The 23561-nt window shown below is 41.7% G+C and overlaps 1 protein-coding gene across 5 annotated transcripts in view; it reads right to left on the reverse strand.

The window, feature by feature from the left end:
• NDRG3 (NDRG family member 3) overlaps positions 1-23561 on the reverse strand; it is an 83381-nt gene that overhangs the window by 1734 nt on the left and 58086 nt on the right. For 2 of the 5 annotated variants that reach the window (XM_081097082.1, XM_081097083.1), the window contains exons 10-16: positions 12023-12126; positions 11155-11220; positions 10985-11036; positions 5667-5714; positions 2845-2880; positions 2706-2757; positions 918-956 (exon numbers count right to left, since the gene is read on the reverse strand). In XM_081097082.1, coding sequence (XP_080953208.1) covers positions 918-956; positions 2706-2757; positions 2845-2880; positions 5667-5714; positions 10985-11036; positions 11155-11220; positions 12023-12126 — 397 coding nt within the window. The remainder of the gene's footprint in view (positions 1-917; positions 957-2705; positions 2758-2844; positions 2881-5666; positions 5715-10984; positions 11037-11154; positions 11221-12022; positions 12127-23561) is intronic. The other 3 variants (XM_081097084.1, XM_081097085.1, XM_081097086.1) reach the window with 2 other exon arrangements.

Genomic DNA, 23561 nt, shown 5'->3' on the forward strand with positions numbered 1-23561 from the left:
ACTTTGCATTATTTGCTCAAGGTGAGTAGCTATATGCAAGGCTGCTTTAATCCTCTAGATCTGGAATCTCAGTTGATTCTTGTCCACAGCAGAACAAGGAAAAACCTAAGTCCAGAGTATGCCTCTTAGCTATGCCCACGGCATTCATAATGAATAATTAGGGAGGAAGCTTTGGGAACCCACACAGGTAACCAAAACCTGCAGTGCATGCAAGAATAAACCAAAAAGAAAGACAAACCACACAAGTATGAAGGTGTTTCACAAACACAGTGCAAGCCCGATACAACAAGACTACCATCCATGCCCACAGGCTACCCTTGCTACGGGGGAGGAGACATGACTGAAGCTGGTGGCTGCCTGAGCAGGAAGGGCTCTGAGGGTGGGTGTTTAACTCAGATTCCTGTTTTGCCACTGCTTTGAGCCTAAGGTCCTCCACTTGTCCAGAACAGGGCCTTACCTGGCATAACCTCTCTGCCTATCTTCCTGAAGCACCAGCCATTCCCCCGGCTGTTACTTCAAATGCTGGGGTCAAAAGATGCCATCACCTGCAGAAATTTCTAGGCACAGGTTCTGATGGTCCTATTCAGAATCAAGGCGGCCCTTTGATTTCTGTGTCTGGGAGTTAATGCAAGGTTCAGTAGGTAATGGGGGAAGAGGGGCCCTGCCTATAAAGTTTCAGTGCTCCTGTAACTCAACTTAGGATGATGAGATGAAGCGCTATTTCTAGTATAACCCACTCCTTTCTTCCTTCTGGTGGCCCAGGGCTAGACCTGCAGGCTAACACGCTTGGGGCACAATGAGCCACGTTCTATCAGGCTCTCACTGCACAGGAAAACTGCGGACATGCTGCAGGCAGCCAATGCAGCCAGGAGAGCACGGCTGGGAGGCGGGAGCAGGGCCAGCACAGAGGAAGGTACCTGACTCGGTGCTCAGGTGACTGAGCTGCACATACGGGACTGGAAGCAGGTGGACACAGGAAAAGGCAGGTTAGTGACCCGAGAGTGCCAAGTGGCAACCTCAGCTGCCTAGCAGACACTGACAGAATACTCTTAAGCCAAGGATTAAGTTTTTGTTTTCTGCTTTTCAAATATGCTTTTTACAAAACTATTTTAGAGAGAAGAAGGGAGAGGGAGAGAAACTTTGATGTGAAAGAGAAACATCAATTGGCTGCTCCAGTACCTTCCCTATTGGGGATCAAGCCTGCAACCCAGGCATGTGCTCTGACCCCGAACAGAATCGGCAACCTTCTGATGCATGGGATGACATGCAATCAACTGAGCTACATTGGCCAGAGTGCCAGGGTTGAAGTTTTATCTCAGACATGTGAGGCTGACTGATGCTCTATAGAATCTCAGATGTTAATTCTCTCAACCAGTCAAAGGTCTTCCCCTCCACTATAAACAGCCTACCCTGCTCTGGATTAGAAATGGGCTGGAAGGCCCGGCTGGTGTGGCTCAGTGGTTGAGCATCGACCTATGAACCAGGGGTCATGGTTCGATTCCTAGTCAGGGCACATGCCTGGGTTGTGGGCTCAATCCCCAGTAGGGGCGTGAAAGAAGTAGACGATTAATTATTCTCTCATCACTGATGTTTCTATCTCTCTCTCCTCCCTTCCTCTCTGAAATCAATAAAAATATATTAAAAGGGGGGGGGGGAAGAGAAAGAAATGGGCTGGAAGACCAACTGTTTTCTTGGAGAAGGATGAGAGAACTGGCTGGGAAAGGGGCTCCTGTCCCGCCCAGTGGCCCAGAAGGACAAGGTATGGGCTTGATTGGTAGTAGATCCCAGACGGGGATCACATAGCCACTCTAGACAACACACACATGCTTTTCCTGCCAGGTATTGGGCTAGACCCAGGGGACCAGCTGCTGCCCAATGGCCATTATCCGCACTAATACCAAAAACAGGAGAAAACCACCCTACTAGGAAAACAGCTCTGTACCTGGGTGGAAGAGTTTTTCTTAAAACTCCAAGAAAGGAGCAAGTATGGATAGTCTATGACAAATAAGAAAGCTCAGGGGTCTCACAATTCAAGAGATCAGGACAGCGGCACGTGCTATGGACACATCCCTTGACTCACTCTAAAAAGTTCACCTCCTGTTGTGGAGCAGATTTAGCTGAGGGACACTACCCTTTTCTTCTCTAGTCGCCCTTTTGTTTCTCTAGGCCAGCAGTCGCCAACTGGTGGTCCGCAGACCACTGGTGGTCTGTGAGATCCGAAAGGTTGGTGACCGCTGCTCTAGGCCAGGAGTCATTAACCAGCTGAGTTTAAACGCAAATCATAATTTCAGATTTACAGGTAGGCCAGCCTAAGCTTCCGTGGTTCAATGTGGGGGCTCTGCAATCAGACTTCCAGGGTTTGAACATGGCTCTGTGGCTGAATTGTTACACTCTAGGAAATGTGCTTAGCTTCTTTGGGCCTTAATTTCTTCTATAAAATAGGACAAATAGCAGAACTTACCTCTTAAGGTTATAAATACAGAGTGCTTGGCATATAACCTCAAATTGTTTTAGTAAGTGTTTTAGCTCATCATACACACACACACACACACACACACACACACACACACACACACTGCAGAACCCTTTTGGTTTCTCCTTGACTTCAGGCTGGCTAGCGCAGAGAATTGTGGGCTCCCACAAGATGTCAAAATGACCCCAACACCAATAAATTTTTGCTAGATAGAAAATTGTATACTACTCACTGTATCCCATTCCCTGCAAAAAGTACTTGAAGGCCTCAGTGAGCTTCCCAGGCTAGGGTGACAAAATAAGAAGGCATTAATGTTTGTACAGGCAATGGGGCAGAGTCAAATAAGTGCTTAAAAAAAAAAATCTCCTTACCTGAACTACTTGGGGCAGTCCACCACAGTCTGCCATCTAAAACAGGAAAAATATGTAAGTCAGCTGGAACTTACACTTAAGGGAAATGTTCTGAATATCCACGAGTCCTTTCAAACAGGAAAGGGTTGAATTTTCGGTTCCTTAATTTAATGTTTAACTGCTTCCAAGTATACATCTCCTCAATGCACTCTTATACAAAGACGTATATTCTAGCAATGGCCTGGTACATACATCTGAAAATACTGTTACTTAATCAGTAAGGTGCAGAGCCTAGCTTTCAGGCCCACAGCAGGACTTTCCTGTTAGGGGTGGTGGTGAAGTTAACCACCACCATCAACCATGGTTCCGCCTCCACCTGAAGAATGTTACTCACAGAGTCCTCAGAGTGACCCTAACTTCTCAGGGTTCGTGTGTTCCAAGTTCCCTCTCAGCTCTATATTATATTTATTCCATGATTAATGGGGATTCTCAAATCAGGAGCTGGCCCCAGCCGGTTTGGCTCAGTGGACAGAGTGTTGGCCTGTGGACCAAAGGGTCCATAGGTTGCAGGCTCCTCCCCGGCCCTGGCCCTGGTCAGGGCACGTGCAAAAGGCAACCAATTGATGTGTTTCTCTCACATCGATGTTTCTCTCTGTCTTTCCCTCCTCTCTCTTCCACTCTCTAAAAATCAATGGAAAAATATCGAGTGAGGATTAAAAAAATAAATTAAAAATCAGGTGCTGGTGTGGATTCGGCCAACTCGCTTGATCAGCCACTTTCCTGCCATAGCTAGATTTGATGAGGCTGTCTCTCACTTCATTAATCTTTTTTCTTTTTTTAATGTTTTAACTTATTTATTTTTAGAGAGAGAAAAAAGAGGGAGAGAGAAACACTGATCAGTTGCCTCCTGCATGCACCCCGACTGGGTATGTGCCCTGACTGGGAGTTGAACTGGTGACCTTTTGATGTACAGGATGACAAACAACTGAGTTGCACATGTCAGAGCATTTCATAAATCTTTACATCTGGTTATTCTCACTTGTGCAAGGATTTCTAGAGTTCTATTAGCATGCATTGGAATTACCTGGAGGACTTGTTAAAACTCAGAATCTTGGGTTCCTGCCCTAGAGATTCTGGGTTGGGGCTCAAGAATTTGCATTTGCAACAAACTTCCAGGTGATGCAGATTCTGTCAGTCTGCAGAGAATACTGTTTCTAGGGCATGATGACTAACCAAGAGCCCACCCCTCTCCTTCCCCTGTTATGCATTTGGTACTCATAGACAGTATTCTATTCAGGCTGACTGGCATTTAAAAAAAATTGATGTGAACCCCACGGTTTCTATTCACCAGCACAAAAACTTTCCTTGAGGGAGAGACTATTATTTAGCACATGGGATACTATAGAAGGTAAAGAAATTTGGGGTTAATAAGAAACAGCACCCTGAAAATTATAAGCATAAGAGCAGGAACAAACATTTAACATGATTTAAGTATAAAACAGACCTCACTGGCACAGGTTATATTTTTATGATGTTTAGGAGTCAAAATCTGATTAGAACCATAAATCAGTTGCCATATGCAGAGAAAGAATATTGGAACTATTTCCAAGCTTGACATCTATCAAATAGTTGGAGAGTCAGTTCACTCATTGGGGTGTAGACGGGCACTTGTGCCCACATCTACGGCTACTGCAGAGTTCACTTTTCTGTTTCTGGAGTATGGATTCAAACCTGCCGGGAGAAACTAATTTGAAACCACATACTTTAAAAACATTCATATTTTAGACTAGTTCATCAATCACCTGGACCCCAGAACACATAATTTTGTCACCTCTAAGTATTAACCTCATGCTATATTTCCAGGAACTATGGGCTGCTTCTGGTGACAGAACTTCCTTTTCAATCACACTTCAAAGAGAAAGGGAAGAAAGCAGGTGTTTCAGGCTGAGAAAGCAGCAGTAAGCAACATAAAATCAGCACTCATATCTACAGTAATCCAAATTTGAACCAAAGGGTCAGTCCCTAAACATTACACTAGAAGTGCTAGAAAAAGCAAGATTAATGCTCTTGCCTGGAGTTCAATCAAAAGGGGGAGAAACTTGATACTAACCCTAAAAATTTAGTACATGTGCTGTTCTCTATTTGCCTAAAAGAGAGGTTATTGGGAGCTTCCTTACTAATACAATAGGATTTAGCATATAAAGAATTTTTATCCATTATCTTAATTTTCATAAAATTAAATAATGCTTATGAAGTATATAATGACACGGAAGATGCTCAAGTCAAAAAAGTTGAGGAAAACAGGGCTAGCCCTAGCTGGTTTGGCTCAGTGGATAGAGCATTAGCCTACAGACTGAAGGGTCCCGGGTTTGATTCTGGCCAAGGTCACATGCCCGGGTTGCAGCTCGACCCCCCCAGTAGGGGGCGTGCAGGAGGCAGCCAATCAATGATTCTCATTACTGACGTTTCTATCTCTCTCTCCCTCCCTGAAATCAATAAAAATATATTAAAATAAATCAATGCTATAAATATCCTATAGTCTTAATGATCTAAAAATGTATAGGAAAAAGACATCAGTATTTTTACCATAGGTTGCCTTTGGGTGTAGGATTATGGATAATTTTTACTTACATTATTCTTTCTACTTTTCTTTATTTTCCAATTTTCTACAATGAAAATATATTAAGAAAATTTTTTCTTAATAAAAAAGGAATGAGAGAATCTCAGAGAGAGAGAGAAAGAAGCTTTCCTTCTTTCTGGGCAACTATTCTAGAAATACAGTTATCGGAACCGCGTATAAAATACTCTGATATGGTTGTCAATGAGGAAAGAAGATGTATTACCTTTAGCAAAGTTGTATTTATAGGATTCAGGCGAGAATTGCATTCAACCTAAAAAAAAAAAGGAGGAAAATTTAGGAACTACTAGAAATGTAAGAAATAGCTTGGCATGAGAATGATCTTCCAGATCAACAGCCCAATTTGGAGGTGGCTGAATCAGCCAAAATAAATAAATAAATAAATAAATAAATAAATAAATAAATAAATAAGAGATATATTTATATGATGCTCTTTATATCTTACATTTCTGAATAGATCTAAAAATCTGGCTAATTTCACTTCTGAATCAGTTACAAGTAGAGTCTTTAAAGAATAATTCATTCTACCACTTTACATAACATGGGGGCAAATTACCAACGTCTTTAAAAAGTAAACTGGGCCGAACCGGTTTGGCTCAGTGGATAGAGCGTCGGCCTGCGGACTCAGGGGTCCCGGGTTCGATTCTGGTCGGGGGCGTGTGCCTTGGTTGCGGGCACATCCCCACTGGGGGGCGTGCAGGAGGCAGCTGATCGATCTCTCTCATCAATGTTTCTGGCTCTCTATCCCTCTCCCTTCTTCTCTGTAAAAAAATCAATAAAATATATTATAAAAAAAAAAAAAAAAGTAAACTGGACCTGTGGCCATGATCACCTGCTGTGGTCCTGATGGCTTCCCAGACAACTGACCCTGGCTGAGCCCTGTGCACCTCCATTTCTTACCTTTTTCCTATGTTCTGGAGGTAGTGGGTTTGTCATTCCTTGCACCCAGACTCTTTTGTGCCTCAAGGTCTTTTTGACTGTTTCATCTAAAGTTGAACCCTCTATGGTTTTTCTCTCACAACAGTTATCATAACAAATAATTATAACCTTGTGTATTTACATATTTGGTATCTTGTACTTCTGTATCCACAAAGGCAGGGACCTTAAAAAAATGTTTTGGGGAGATAATCTCTAGATTTAGCCATGTTTTCTGGCCAATCTGATCAACTGGATCCCTCACCTTTTACACATTTGCCAAGCACGGACATACAAAGCACTGTACACTAAGAGTCTGGAATCTAGTGTGGTGAAAACCTAATACAAGGCAGAATGACATCACTTTAAAATTTCCCAAGTGAGCTGAGTGAGTATAGAAGAATGACTAGACTTTCTAGAGATACAGTAAGAAGTGGTGGGTGACTGAAGGCTTCCAGAGTCAGGGGGAAAGCATAAACAAAGACCCAGGCGATGTGAAGTGGATGTACAGAGCACGTGTAGTGTTTCAGAGGCAAGCGTCTTTTGAGGAGGACACAAGTGGGTTGAGCCTGGAGAAGCACACTGACGATTACCACAGAGGCAAAGAGTCATGGAAGGTTTCTGAGGGGACGGGGTATGGGCTGTTTAAAGAGAGTAACCAGCAGTGGTCTGTATGACGGATTGCAGAGAGAGACAGTTAGGTTTTGAAATTACCAAGGAAAGAACCAGTGATTCAGCTGAACTTTTGCTCTGGGCAGGTACATACAAAACACTTATAAAATCAGGGGATGACTGAAAAGTTAGGATCACCAAATCAAAGATTTACTCTATACAAATAATAATACAAGCAGTGATAAACAAACATACTAGTTTACTACAGAATATGCATTAACCCTAAAGGGTAGATTTATTTATTTTTAAAATGTTTTTATTAATTTTAGAGAGAGAGGAAGGTAGAGGGAGAGAGAAACATCAATGAGTAAGAAACACCAATTGGCTGCCTCCTGCATGCTCCTGCATAGGGGATTGAGCCTGAAACCTGGGCATATGCCCTGACTAGGAACAGAACCGGTGACCTCTTGAGCATGGGATGAAACTCAACCAACTGACCCACATCAGCCAGGATGAATTTTTTTAAAAATAACTTTATTGATTTTAGAGAGAGGAAGGGAAAGGGAGAAAGAAACATCGATATATTGCCTCCTGCACACCTGGGATCAAACATACCCAATGTGCCCTGACCAGGAATTGAACCTGCCACCTTTTGGTGTATAGGACAATGCTCCAACCAACTGAGCACACTGGCCAGGGCCTAAAAGGTAGAATTAAAAAACAGCCAGGCACAGTGCTTAGAATACAGCAGATAGGCAATAAATATTTTCTAGAAGAATTAACTCCCAAGTACAGTTTAATATAATAAATCATGCTTCCCTTTGGTTCAACAATTTGTAATTTCTATAACTTTGTAAGAAGTCTTCATACCTGGTAGACTAAGCACAATGGTTATTTTTTTACATGTTTACTCCCCAAATGCAGAGACTCCATCTTACTCTTTTTGTATTCTCTATGACATCAGGCAGATAAGAAAAGCTCAAAAAATGATGCTGAATGAATGTGAGCAAGAATAGCTAGCAACAGTGCTCACTTTGGCAGCACATATGCTAAAAACAATAGCTACCAACAGTGACCAGAACTTGTTTGAGTTTCTTCTTGCTCTTCCATGCATAGACAGGCCTCTATTCTCTACCAGCTTGTGGGACTGAAGTGCTCTAGCTGGGAGCTAGATCTGAATCTATTTAGAACAGCATCTACTTTGTGGCACAGATAGGGCTAGCAATGTTCTTCTCTATAAACATGAAAGGTGTGAGCCCCACCCACTGGGCTCTGAACAGTGGTTAAAGAGTTGGCCCACTACACCAAAGAGTGGAGGGTTTGATTCCCGGTCAAGGGCACATACTTGGGTTGCAGGTTCAATTCCCAACCCCAGTTGGGGCACATGCAGGAGGCAATCAATCAATGTATCTATTGATGTGTCTCTCTCACATCAATGTTTCTCTCTCTCTCTCTCTCTCTCTCACACACACACACACACACACACACACACACACACATTCCCTCTCCTTCCTCCCTTCTACTCTCTTTAAAAAAAAAATCAATGGAAAAAATATCTTCAAGTGAGGATTAACAACAAAAAAAGGTGAGAGCCCTGGCTGGTGTGGCTCAGTTGGTTGAGCATCGTTCCCTGTAGCAGAAGGTCACTGGTTCATGCCTGGGTTGCCGGCTCAATTCCCAGTAGGGGGAGTGCAGGAGGCAGCTGATTAATGATTCTCTCCCATCATTGATGTTTCTATCTCTTCCTCTCCCTTCCTCTTTGAAATAAAAATATATTTTTAAATCCTCATTTGAGGATATATTTATTGATTTTAGAAAGAGGAAGGGGGGAGGGAGAGAGAACATCAATCATCAATGTGAGAGAGAAACATCAATTGGTTGCCTCTTGTACTCGCCCCAACCAGGGATTAAATCCAAAGCCTAGGTATGTGCCCTAAACCAAGAATCAAACCCATGCCCATCCAGTATACGGAACAATGGTTCAATCAAGCCACACCAGCCAGGGCGAAAAAATGTTTTTGATAGATGTTTTCACAGAACCTATCCCTACCTTTTCGGCCAGAAGAGACTGACCTTTATAAAAATCCTTCTTGGTGAACTGGGATTATCACTATAATTTTACTAGAGGCCCAGTACACAAATTCGTGTATGGGTGGGATCCGGTCGGCCTGCCCCCAATGGGGTGTTTGTATGTGTGTGTGTGGTGGGTCAATTGGGGGTCGGGGGGGGTCGGGGGGAGGGGCCAAGGGCAATTGCCCCTAGTCAAACTCCCAGTTGAAGGAACAATTTGTATATTAGCCTTTTATTGTATAGGATTACCTTTTGGGGGGAAATTTTTTTTTGGACGTGAGGGTCAGCTGCCTATGTGCTCAAGCCATGCATGTATTCTATACGAGAGATAGACTGTTTTACAGGGCAATACAGGGTGATGTGAATATAATCTATCATCAACTGTATCTCACCCTGTAAACACTCCCTCTCCCAGCCCCACCTTTTTGCCTATGTCTACACTCCTGATTAGTTATTAGGCTCCCTTTCCAAAAAGCCTTACTCCCTAACATTTTGCTCTAAAAAGGGCAAAAGTGAAGGCTGCAAGAGAGAAGCAGGTAACTTCAGACACAGGTACTTTAAGTTATATATATGCTGTGGGAAACACAAGCAAATGCTAATAGACATGAAAAAACTGTCACTTAATTTGTAACCAAAGAAGTGCAAATTAATTAACCTATCAATTAATTAATAGAATTTAAAAATCTAGTGCTGGACAGGCATCCTCAAACATTGCTGGTGGCAACATACTGATGAGTCCTTTTTAAAAAGGAATCTGGCAAAATATATCAAAAATCTTACAAAGGTTTATGAAACACTTCGGGATATCCACCCCAGGAAAATAATCAACGATTCAGGCAGATTTTATAAAGATGTTCAACAGATCATATTAATGGGACAAAATTAGAAATAATCAACAGGAGAATGAGGTTAAATAGACAAAGGTACACTTATAAGACTGAATTAGCCCTAGCCGGTTTGGCTCACTGGATAGAGTGTCAGCCTGGGGACTGAGGGGTCCCAGGTTCGTTTCCGGTCAGGGGCATGTACCTTGGTTGCGGGCACATCCCCAGTAGGGGGTGTGCGGGAGGCAGCTGGTCAATGCTTCTCTCTCGTCGATGTTTCTAACTCTCTATCCCTCTCCCTTCCTCTCTGTAAAAAATCAATAAAATATATATATTAAAAAAAGAAAAGACTGAATTACACAGATATACTGACTTTATACTATGAGAAAATGCCATCAACAGTATTAAGTAATCAAGCCCCAAAACCTTGTAAAAAACTTATAGTATAAGTTTGTCGCCCTGGCCGGTTTGGCTCAGTGGATAGAGTGTTGGCCTGTGGACTCAAGGGTCCCAGGTTCGATTCTGGTCAAGGGCATGTACCTGGGTTGCAGGCACATACCCAGTAGGGAGTTTGCAGGAGGCAGCTGATCGATGTTTCTCTCTCATCGATGTTTTTAACTCTCTATCCCTTTCCCTTTCTCTCTGTAAAAAATCAATAAAATATATTTTAAAAAAATAAAATAAAAGTTTGTCTTTAGGTAACTGGATCATGATTTTTCCTCAAGTTCTTCTATTTTCCATATTTTCTACAATGAGCATATATTATTTTTAACAATGTGCTATGTGCTTAAGAAGGAGGTAGAGAAAAGCATACAGGCTCCAGCAGCCTTCCAGCCTGATGATTCAGTTCCAAATTTATGGTGGCTGTAGAACAATCTGACAATAAGAAAATAGTGTTTAGTTGAACTACTTGACACAAAGTGAACTGATCCCTTCTGATGAAACCTAGTGATGAAGGAAGAATTCATTTATAACAAAGAGCAAGAACTTATATTTGTAATCAGAAATAACAAAAACTAGTATTTAAAAACTGTTTCTAGCACGCCAGCAGTGTGCTATACACATTTTAATCTCATTCATCTTCACATCAGGACATACTTACCACAGCCTCAACTGCGGGTGAACTGTCCCCTACCACCAATAAAGTGGAACACCTGCAGAAAGCCAAAATAAGAGGCGACACTCAGCAAGCAGAACAGAAGCTCCACTGAACCCTGAATTCGTCTATGAAAGGCAAAGATATCCAGCAATTTAGAGGGGAAACTGACTTACTTTAAAGTCTTTGATTTGTTATCATTTTGGCCCAGCATGGGTCTTTCAATCTCCAGATCTCTGCGTCTAGAGAAACAAAGGAAGCAATGCTCTTTTTCAGATAAAATCATGACAACTCAGGTTATTTCCTGGTCATGAAAACCAAATATTTCAGGGAATGTAAAAACTATCTTTCTCTCACACCCGATGAGGGAAGGGGCCCTTATGCAGTTTGTTCACAAGTAGCCATCCTGAACAGTACAGAGCAGGAACAGGCTCCTAGCTCAACCCTGGAGGACTACGTGGGATGCTAAAGGAGGCAACCGTAAAACTCAACAGGAATGCTACTGAAATCCTCAAGTCCTAAGGGTATTTAATTTTCCAACTTGTTTATAAAGGAATAAATTCCTTTTAAGAGAAGGGGTATTTTTTTTTGGGGGGGGGGGGGAGATGTTTTCCTTGTGACTAACATAGTTATTGACTAAAAAGAATGAGGTTCTGTTCATGTGTTACTTATACAAGATGTCAGCAAAGAGAAACTGAATCACGGCCCAAGATTTCTATCATTTGTCCCCCCTACATGCACTTTTCTGTGCTACCTCAAATTGTGTGTTTTTATATTGTACATAACTTTAGGTACTTTTAATCTCAAAACACCTAAAAACAACTGGTATTTGAACTTGCACAAAACAGCCTTCAGTTCATTCATTCTTGATAGATGTTTTCCTGTCTAAAAGCCCTTCGTCTTCTATTGTGGTAGGTAAAACAGCACAAAAACAATCCCATCACATATTAGAAGAAGCAGTTCATCTCCCCTGCCCCTCTCCCCTAAAAGTCCATTATGTTTTTAGACCTGGTCTGCATTTAAGTAAATAGGAAACAACTGTACCCGTTATAAGAACACAGGAAGAGCTGTAGGTTTTCTTGGTTGATATCTTGGGCAATATGGAGTCTGTAGGTTTGAATCAGGTCCAGGTTGGCCTGCAACTCTTCCTAGAACAATTGAAAAACACAAGTAAACTTCCGAGTTACAGTTTAAGCCTCCTGTGTTTGGTTTGCAATATCAATGTTCGAAACCAAATCTCCCTGCCCATATTTGTATCAGACTGGTTCAGTGCTACATTCTGTGTTGGATGAGGGCACCAAAGGATCTGTGATGGAAAAGGATGGTAGCCAACTCTAGGTCAAGCGCAAAAACTTGGGAATATGCTGAATAACACTACCTTCAGCTCAGTGGAAAACTGCCCTAGATTTGGATTCAAGTACTACCTGTGGAACTCAGGTCACCTAACCATTCTGAACCCATTTCCTTATTTGTGTTTTTTTCATGATCTACCATTTCTCATAAAAACAGAGACAATCTCTGTAAAATGAAGATAATAACCAGCTACAAGGCTGTTTTAAGGATTATATAAGAGAAGTTCTATGAACTGTAAACTTAAAGTAAATGGAAAGTAACATTTCTCTTAATAGCCATAAATCTCTTAATTAGCATAATTACTTTACCTATATCTTAACTGATATAACTAGTATATTACTATTTATATACTATCCTATCTAATAAAAGGGAATATGCTAACTGACCTCACGCCATCACAAAGATGGTGGTGGCCACAGCCAATAAGGAGGGAATATGCTAATTGACTGTCCCATCCTCAAAGATGGCAGCACCCACAGCCAATAAGGAGCAAATATGCTAATTGACTGCCCCACCCTCAAAGATGGTGGTGCCCACAGCCACTAAGGAGGAAATATACTAATTGACTGCCATGCCCTCAAGGATGGCGGCGCCCACAGCCACAAGATGGCCAGTAGGGGAGGGCAGTTAGGAGCAACCAGGCTGGCAGGGGAGGGCAATTGGGGATGACCAGGCCTGCAGGGGAGGGGAGTTGGGGGTGACCAGGCCTGTAGGGGAGGGCAGTTGGGGGCAATTGGGCCGGCAGGGGAGCAGTTAGGCATCGATCAGGCTGGCAGGGGAGTTGTTAGGGAGTGATCAGGCTGGTAGGCTGAAGCAGTTAGGGGCAATCAGTCAGGCAGGCAGGCGAGCAGTTGGGAGCCAGCAGTCTCAGATTGTGAGGGGGATGTCCAGCAGTCGGACATCCCTTGAGGGGTCCCAGATTGGAGAGGGTGCAGACTGGGCTGAGGGACACCCCACCCCGCCACCAGTGCACGAATTTCGTGTACCGGGCCTCTAGTCATTTAATAATATACATTACAGAATTATATATTACATTCCATTTGATATCTTACTAAGTCAATTTATAATTTAATCTTATTACCAACACTATTAAAGGTATAAAATTCAAAAGAAACAAAATGGCATACACAGTACGAAGTGAGTCTCCCTCCCTACTACCCATTGCCCAATGGTCCTTCTCTTGCTGGCCTTCTCAGAGACCATCAGAACAAGTTGCCAGATTCTTGGGTACATAAGCATATATGTACATATGTACATATGTGTAGATGCGCGCACACACACACACACACACACACACACACACACCAGTAAGCAGTTTTAAGCAGAGGGAAAATGTTAGCATTGGAGGGAAAAAATGCATCAGGGATAGCAAGAGAGTCACTTATTCCAGGGCAGTGTGTAAAGGTCACCAGCAATCCTTGGGAGAGAAATAAAGACAACATTTGTTTGCCTTCTCACTGTCATATGGATGTTGTGAGCCAAGAATACAGTTGGAAACTGACCAAATGGATCACAGTCTACCTGAAGCTGTAGTGCACTGGAATCACTGCAAGGAAACTGAGTCAATACTAAAGGTATTAATTATAGTAAGAAAAATAAACAATAAATGAAGCACACAATAATTAAAGATGTAGTTATCTAGCCAGCTCCCCCTTGAAGGTTTGGAGAGGAACTTGAGTAGCAAAGTTGGAGATAAAAAAGGGAAGAAATGATACTGACATAAAAGAAGTAAAACTGACTTAAGTGCTAATAGCACTTATTAGGCAAAGCTGTTATGTATAAATTGCCCTCCACCGACCCACCTTTTAAAAAAACACAAATCGTTAGACTTACTATTTTACACACTGCTTTTCCACTTAAAGTATGGCAGGGGTCATTCCTTATTAGGACATTTGGAGCTGTCTCATTTATTAATACTACCTGTTTTCCCACAACCCTGGCTAGTACAAACGATCACTCTTTAATTTTTGCTAATGTGATAGATTGAAAAAGGGGGTATCACTGTGTTTTTTTCTATTACTGAAGATGAGATTATTCATGTTTAAAAACCTTGTTTCCATTTCAAAGCAATAAAAGCAATACAAAAATTCGCTTATTTGAATTTTAAATGAACTATTCAGCTTTATGACAACCCATTGTCTATGACCTTACATGTTTTTAATTAAACACACATTATGTATGTGACCAGCCGGCGTGGCCCAGTGGTTGAGCCTCAATATATGAAACAGGAGGTCATGGTTCGATTCCTGATCAGGGCACATCCCCGAATTGTGGGCTCGATCCCTAGTTGTGGGGCATGCAGGAGGCAGCTGATCAATGATTCTCTTTCATCATTGATGTTTCTATCTCTCTTCCTCTCCCTTCCTCTCTGAAATCAATAAAAATATTAAAATAAAATACAGATTAGCCCTAACTGGTTTGGCTCAGTGGATAAAGCGTCAGCCTGCAGACTGAAAGGTCCCAGGTTCAATTCTGGTCAAGGGCATGTACCTTGGTTGTGGGCACATCACCAGTAGGAGTTGTGCAGGAGGCAGCTGATCGATGATTCTCTCTCATCGATGTTTCTGGCTCTCTATCCCTCTCCCTTCCTCTCTGTAAAAAGTCAATAAAATATATTTTACAAAAAAAAAAAAAATACAGTTTAAACACACATTATGTATATATTGTGAGGATGTTCCTGCTTTACAGAAATTATTAAAATTCTGGTCATGGCTTTCCCTATTTAAAACAGTGTTTCTAACATATTCAAATGAAAGACTCAAAGCCTCATTCTTCCATGCCAGGCACTGTTAGAAAACTTTAGAAGTAACTGCTTTCCCTGATCAACCTCTCACAGGTATCCTAGAAGTCTGCCTCCAGGTTACTTAATACCCCTGAAATATGTCTTATAATTTCTTTCTCATGGCTTTTGAGCAAACTATTCCCCATTCCTGGAATGATCTCCTTCCTCCCCAAATTTAAAATGTTGAATTTTATCCACCCTTCAAGACCCAGCTGGGATACTTTCTCTACCTTGAATCCCTCCCTGATCCCCAAATCAGAAGTAAACCTCTCCTGCCTTTGAATTACTCTAAGGTGCCTCACACTACCTCTTGTAAGGGACCCTGGGGTGGTTGAAAGAGAAAAACTTCAGACTCAGGCACACCTGGCTTCAAGTCTCCTCCTAACATGTTACTAGCTGCTAACCTTGTGTAAACCAATTCATTCTTCACCTGTAAAGTGGGAATAATACCCATTATGAGATTATTAGACTGAATTTATTAATGTAGATGAAACATCTGAAATTTGAAGGTGCTCAATGAAATGTAGATCTTACTACTTATCCCTTTTTACCTGTGCTATAAAATATATACATATCCTCTTCCCACAGGGTAAGCTCCTAGAGAACAAGGGCCATATCTTTTTTTTTTTTTTTAATATATTTTATTGATTTTTTACAGAGAGGAAGGGAGAGAGATAGAGAGTTAGAAACATCGATGAGAGAGAAACACCGATCAGCTGCCTCCTGCACATCCCCCACTGGGGAAGTGCCCGCAACCCAGGTACATGCCCTTGACCGGAATCGAACCCGGGACCTTTCAGTCCGCAGGCCGACGCTCTATCCGCTGAGCCAAACCGGCTTTGGCAGGGCCATATCTTATATACCTTTGTCTATCCCAGTGCACTAAGAATGAAATTTTGCGAAGTCTGTGAACTGGTTTTTAAGGTCCACAGTCAAAACCAAACATGCTATGTCTTCAGAAAAGTAACTACACTACCCACCATTATGTAGTGCAAAGATTATATTTGAGAATTCTAAGTAAAGATGTTGGATTAAAATACAGCTTTACTCCTTCAAGAAAAATTTAAAAAATTATTTTTCAGTCATAAACTCATAAGAACAAAGATAAGAAAAATGAAAACAGCAATAACATTTTGAAAGTGGAAAAGCAGAAGGAAAGTAATCACTCATTTAGCAGACTCGATTAAGACTGCAAAGTGGCACAAAACCATAAAAATCCTAGAAGAAAATACAGGCAGTAAAATGATAGACATCGCACATAAGCAGAATTTTCACTGATACATCTCCTAGGCAAGAGAAACACAGAAAAAAAGGGGACTACATCAAACTAAAAAGTTTCTGCACAGCAAAAGAAACCATCATTAAAATGAAAAGGGAGGGAGAACCAAGATGGCGGTGTAGGTAAACACCTGTACTTACTGCCTCCCACAACCACATCAAAATTACAACTAAAATACAGAACAACCGTCATTCAGAACTGCCTGAAATCTGTCTGAATGGAAGTCCTACAACTAGAGAAGAAAAGAAGAAAGTGCATTGCCCTAGCTGGTTTGGCTCAGTGGATAGAGCATCTGCCTGTGGACTGAAGGGTCCTGGGTTCGATTCTGGTCAAGGGCACATGCCTGGGTTGCGGGCTCGATTCCCAGTAGGGGGCGTGCAGGAGGTAGCCAATCAATGATTCTCTCTTATCACTGATGTTTCTATCTCTCTCGCCTTCTCCCTTCCTCTCTGAAATCAATAAAAATATAAATATTAAAAAAAGAAAGTGCATTAACATGGTAGGAGAGGTGGAGGTATGGAACAGGCTGGTCTGACACCACATGTGGCATTTCTTTAATCAGGAGGGTTAGCACCAAGGCCTCCCATGAAAAGCAGGGGGTCCCAGCCCCACACCAGACCCCAAGCCCAGGATTCCAGAGCTGGCAAGAGAAGTCCCCATAAACTTTGGGCTGTAAATTATGGTTTAGAGACATGGAGGCTGCTGGATTCCCAGGTGTTCCTCTTAAAGGGTTGGCACACAAACTTACACTGTCCAACTTCCTCTGAGTTCCAGTGCTGAGTGATGGCTTTGGGGGAATCGAGGGACATACGGGGAGGAACTGGACTGTCTGGCATCTGGGCAGGAACTCAGGGAGGCAACTTTCTCCCAGAAAGGGGTGCTCACAGGGTCACTGTTACTGTGCTGGGACTTCTCTGCCACAGAGCTGCCATCAGAGTAGCCCACACTGTTCTCTGCCCTGGTGATTCCCTGACACCCGGCCACATTCAATCTGCAGCCCCACCCAAGCTGTTTGCAGCTGCTTTTCCATATGAATCGCTGTCCTGGCTCAGACTTCAGACTTTGGTAAAAATCTCTTAAACAAGCAGCAACTGGAGTCAGCATGCCCCAAACCTATCAATAAAAGACCGAAGACCCCGCAGTAGCACCAGCCTGCCTTGCTTCACAGCTGGGCCTCACCTGGGCACTTCCTACCCCAATACAAATAGCAGCAACCTGCAGATCTTTCTGTAGCTCCTGCCAGGTGGCCCTAGGCAGTGGCTGACTTTGCACCTCTCAGGAGGCCTGAACCAGTGCACCTGGTGGACAGCTTCAGGCCATAGCAGATTACAATTCTATACATCTACAAGTGACACATTCTAGGGGAAGATTTAGTGAGCACCAAACCCCCACTGAAGCAAGTCCTGCTCCATTCGAATGTTTCCTGCATAGCATCTCTTCCATTGTAGATGCAGCTGGTCCTCACAGCCAATTAGCCTGGAGGCCAATTCCTCCCAGTGATGCCAATAGCAACCAAGGCTCAACTATAACAAAACTATGCACACAGCCCATACAGGGGCGTACCTAGAGTGTCCAGCTCATGTGACTGTGGAGGCTGAGCAACTGGGTCCTACAGGACACCTATTTCACAAGACTACCCTACCAATTTCGGGAGAATTAACAGCTCTATCTAATACATATAAATAAACACAGGGAAGCAGCCAAAATGCGGAGACAAATATGTTACAAATGAAATGGAAGTAAGCAAGCTACTGGATACAGAATTCAAAACAATTCTGTTATAAGGTTACTCAAGGAACTTAATGAGAGCTTCAAGGGATTTAGTGAAACTTTCAAGGAACTAAGTGAGAATGTCAAAGACATATAAAAAAGAACAGTGAGAAATTAAGCATACATCAATTGAAATAAAGAATAATTTACATGTCTTAGCTGGCTTGGCTCAGTGGATAGAGCACTGGCATGCAGACTGAAGGGTCCCAAGTTTGATTCCAGTCAAGGGCACATGCTCAGGTTGTGGGCTTGACCCCCAGTAGGGGGTGTGCAGGAGGTAGCCAATCAATGGTTCTCTCTCATTATTGATGTTTCTATCTCTCTCCCCCTCTCTGAAATCAATAAAAATATACTTAGAAAAAAGAGAAAAAAGAATAATTTACAGGGATTCAATAGTAAAGTAGAAGATTCTGAGAATCAAATCAATGATTTGGAATATGCAAAAGCAAAACACCCAATCAGAAGGGGGAAAAAAAAAGAATCCAAAAATATAAAGACAGTGTAAGTCTCTGGGATAATATCAAGTGTACCAACACTCACATTATGGAGGTACCAGAAGGAGAAGAGAGCAAGATATTGAAAGCCCATTTGAAGAAAAAAAATGACAGAAAACTTCCCCTATTTAGTGAAAGAAATAGACTTACATGTCCAGGAAGCACAGAGAGCCCCAAACAAGAATAACCCAAAGAGGCCCACACCAAAACACATTATAATTAAAACTAGAGGCCTGGTACATGAAATTCATGCACTGGATCCCCTCAGACCAGCCTGTGCCCTCTCGCAGTCCGGGAGCCCTTGGGTGATGTCCAACTGATGGCTTAGGCCTGCAGGGAGCATCCTTAGTTCTGCTGTGGAGGCAGGAGAGGCTCCTGCCACTGCTGCTGCGCTTACCAGCTGTGAGTCCAGCTTCTGGCTGAGCAGTGCTCCCATGTGGGAAGGCACTGAGTGTCTGCCCCCTGGTGGTCAGTGCACATCATAACGACCAGTCATTCTACAGTTCAGTCGATTTGCATATTAGCCTTTTATTATATAGGAGGCCAAAAATTAAAGACAAAAAGAGAATATTAAAAGCCCAGGTTGTGGGCTCAATCCCCAGTATGGGGTGGACACCAATGATTTTCTTTCATCATTGATGTTTCTATCTCTCTCTCCCTCTCCCTTCCTCTCTGAAATCAATAAAAATATATATATTTTAAAAATGGACAAAGGACTGGAATAGACACTTCTTAAAAGAGGACATACAGATGGCCAAGAGACATGAAAAAAGGCTCAATCTCACTAATCATCAACAAAATGCAAATTAAAACTAAAGTGAGGTATCACCTCACACCTGCCAGAATGGCTACCATCAATAAATCAACAAACAAGTGCTGGTGAGGATGTGGAGAAAAGGGAACCCTAGTATACTGCTGGTGGGACTGCAGACTGGTACAGCCACTGTGCAACACAGTATGGAGCTTCCTCAAAAAATTAAAAATGGAACTGCATTTTGACCCAGCAATCCCACTTCTGGGAATATATCCTAAGAATCCTAAAACACCAATTCAAAAGAATATACTGGTATGCACCCCTGTGTGGGGCGCGGCTACAGTGTTTTGGACAGGTTCAAGCCTTGGACTAATGAGAGGGCACAGTTCTCTCGTGGCCACGTGCAAGTCCCAGCTTGGAGGGCAGAGCCTTCCCAGCACAATTATAGCCAACACCTATAGTTGTAAGGTTGAACCTATGGTTCGAACATATGGCCCCACGTGCCTGAGTGCAGGTGCATATAGTTGAGTAGGATTGAAACCCATGAGAATGCTGTAAACATCTTTTTCATGTCCCTACTTTGCCTCGTGGCATCTACTATAAAATAAAGACAGGGCTGGTGGGCACTGGTGCTATCCATCAGAGGAGCAGTGTCCCACCGAGACCCAGCTTTCATTTTCTTATCTGTCTTTTCTAAGCCTTTCATCGCCTCCACTCAGGGTCACTGAACCAGGCTGAGCTGGCATGGCACATAAGGCGCCCTGGGGCTGAGTATGCCATGGCTGTGCTGGCTCGCCACACCCCTGTGTTCATAGCAGCATTATCTACAATAGCTAAGATTTGGAAACAGCTCAAGAGCCCATCAGCAGATGAGTGGATTAAAAAGCTGTGATACATTTACACAATGGAATATGACATGGCTATAAAAAAGAAGGAGCTGCCCTAACCGGTTTGATTCAGTGGATTGAGCATCGGCCTGCAGACTGAAGGGTCCCAGGTTCGATTCTGGTCAAGGGTATGTACCTTGGTTTCAGGCACATCCCCAGTAGGGAGTGTGCAGGAGGAGCTGATTGATGTTTTTCTCTCATCAATGTTTCTAACTCTCTACCCCTCTCCCTCTCCCTTCCTCTCTGTAAAAAATCAATTATATATATATATATACACACACACACACACACACACACACACACACATACATGCTGGGGTCCTGCCCCAGCAGGTCCAGGGGTCCCCAAAGGTGTGGACGGAGTAGGCGAAGAAGGAATGACACGGAGACAGCGTTCAGTTGATCAGCAGCCTAGCCAGGATCTCTAGCCAGGATCTCCAGCCAAGTTCTGGTCTGGATCTCCAGCGAAGTTCTAGTTAGGATCTCCAGCCAGGTTCTGTGTCCATGTTCTCTTGCTAGGTTCTCCAGCCAGGTTCTGTCCAGGTTCTCCAGCCAGGTTTGGTCACCAGGTTCTAGTCAGGTTCTCTTGCCATGTTCTATCCAGGTTCTGTAGCCAGGTTCTGTCTCTAGGTTCTTCAGCCGGGTTCTCTCACTAGGTTCTGTCTCTAGGTTGTGTGGCCAGTTTCTGTCCAGGATCTTTTGCCATGTTCTCTCCAGCAAAGTTCTTCTGTGTCTAGGTTCTGTGTCTAGGTTCTGTGTCTAGGTTCTGTCTCCTGTTGTCTTGTTACATCTGTATTTATACCAGTTGATTCCAATCCTATCAATCTCTATTCCAAAGGTTAGGGCGTTTCTTATCTCCATTCCAGGGAGTAAAGATTATGTAGCTTAAGCATGATTGTTCGTAGTTAAAGTGATTAATTACCCGCCTGGCACTTAGTTAAGGGGTTTTATTCCCTCCCTAACTTCAGAGGAAAATCCCTACCTGGGGAAACAACCTTTTTCAGAGAGGTGACCTTGGTTAAAACACATAGTGCCAAGAAGGTGAGCAAACATATTAAGAACAGTATGCCATATATGCCAGGTCCCTTGAAACAGCAAGGATGGACCGGCTCCCAGCATGTATGTATGTATGTGTGTGTGTGTGTATATATATATATATATATATATATATATATATATATATATATATATATTCTTTTTTTTTTAAAGAAGGAGCTCATACCCTTTACAACAGCATGGATGAACCTGGAGATTATTATACTAAGTGAAATAAGCTAGTCAAAGAAAGACAAATACCAAATGATCTCACTTATATGTAGAATCTAATGGACAAAATCAACTGATTAACAAAATAGAAACAGAGGCATGGATACATGGAACAGTCTGATTAAATAAATAAATGACATAATTAAAATACATGAAGCAAAGGCAAACAGAAATGAAGAAGAAACAGAGAATTCATCAGTAATAATAGTTGGCAACTTTAATATACCACTTTTAATTATGGATAAAACATGAGGCAGATGATCACAAAAAAATAGAAGAATTAAACAACACTATAAATCACCAGACCTAACAGACATCTATAGGATCCTTTACTTAATAGCAGCAGAATGAATATGTATTCTTTTCATGTGTACATGTAACATTCTTTAGGACAGACCATATGTTAGGACATAAAATAAGCCTTAATAAATTTGAAAAGCAATGAAACATTAAATATATCCTCTGACTATAATGGAGTGAAATGAGGAAAGATCTTAAATACATAACTGGACTTCCACCTTCAGAAACTATAGAAAGAGGAGGAAACTTAAAGCAAGCAAAAGAAAGAAAAGAATAAGATTAGAGTAGAAATAAATAAAATAGAGAGTAGAAAAAGAATGGAGAAAAGTATGTGAAACCAAAAGTTGGTCAGCTAAGACTGACCAGCAAAAACAGAGATAAGACTCAAATCACTAAAAACAGGAATGAAAGAGACATTACTGTCAGCTTTACAGAAATAAAAATAATTATTAAGGGACTATTATGAATAATTACATGTCAACAAATTAGATAACCTAGATGAAATGAACAAATTCCTAAAAAGATATAAACCACCCATCTAAAGGAGAAATAAAAAAATGTGACTTGATCTATAACAAGAGATTAAATTAGTAACATAAAAACTTTCCATTAAGAAAGCTTTGGTCCAGATGGCTTCAATGTGAAGTCTACCAAACATTTAAAGAAGAATCCACAGTAATCCTTCCCAAATTCTTACAAAAAGTAAGAGAACACTTTTCAGCTCATTCTATATGGGCAAGTACTACCTTAATACCAGACAAAGGCATCATAGGAAAATTACAGACGGATATTCTTTCTGACTATAGATACACACACAAAAAAAAAATACTAGCAAACCAAATGTAACAACATATAAAAAGTATTACATTATACACTATGAACAAACAGCATTTATCCAAAGAATTCAAGGTTAGTTCAACATACCAATAAATAAATAAATAAATAAATAAATAAATAAATGTAATATTGAAGCATCTATCTTATATAAAAACTGCTGTTTGAAAATTCCTGTGTGACTTCGCCCAGAATTATAGAGACATTTTTCTCTGGGCCCGTGCGTAATAATAATGATAATGATAATAATAATAAATGTAACTTCATCTCTCTAAGCGCTGCTTGATCTTCTCGGTCTTCTGTAACAATATGCCGTATTAAAAGAATAAAGCACAGGAGTCACACATACAGCTCAACAGACACAAAAAAGCATCTGACAGAACCCAACACACTTTCATGATAAAAGGACTCAATAAATGAGGAACAGAAGAGAACTTCCTCTACCTAATACAGGGCATCTATGAAAAGCTCACAGCTAACAACATACTTAATAATGAAAGACTGAATACTTCCCCTGAAGATCAGAAACAAGACAAAGATATCTACTCTCATCATTTCTATTCAACATTGAACCAGAGGTTCTAGTTATGGCCTAGAAAGTTCTGTTTAGGCAAGAAAAGAAATAAAAGGTATCCATACTGGAAAGGAAGATGTAAAACCAAGTCTATTTGCAGATGACATGTTTTTGTATATAGAAAATCCTAAGGAATTCATAAAAAGAGGTCAAGCTAATAAATTAGTTCAGCAAGGTTGAAGGATATAAGACCAATATACAAAAATTAATTGTATTTAGGTTTATTCGCTGGAAATAATTAAATACAAGGTCCTTGAACTGGTAGACTACAGGCTTGGGTAGTAGGTGATA

The sequence above is a fragment of the Myotis nattereri genome (assembly GCF_964212035.1).
Source record: "Myotis nattereri genome assembly, chromosome: 8".
Classification (NCBI taxonomy): domain Eukaryota; kingdom Metazoa; phylum Chordata; class Mammalia; order Chiroptera; family Vespertilionidae; genus Myotis; species Myotis nattereri.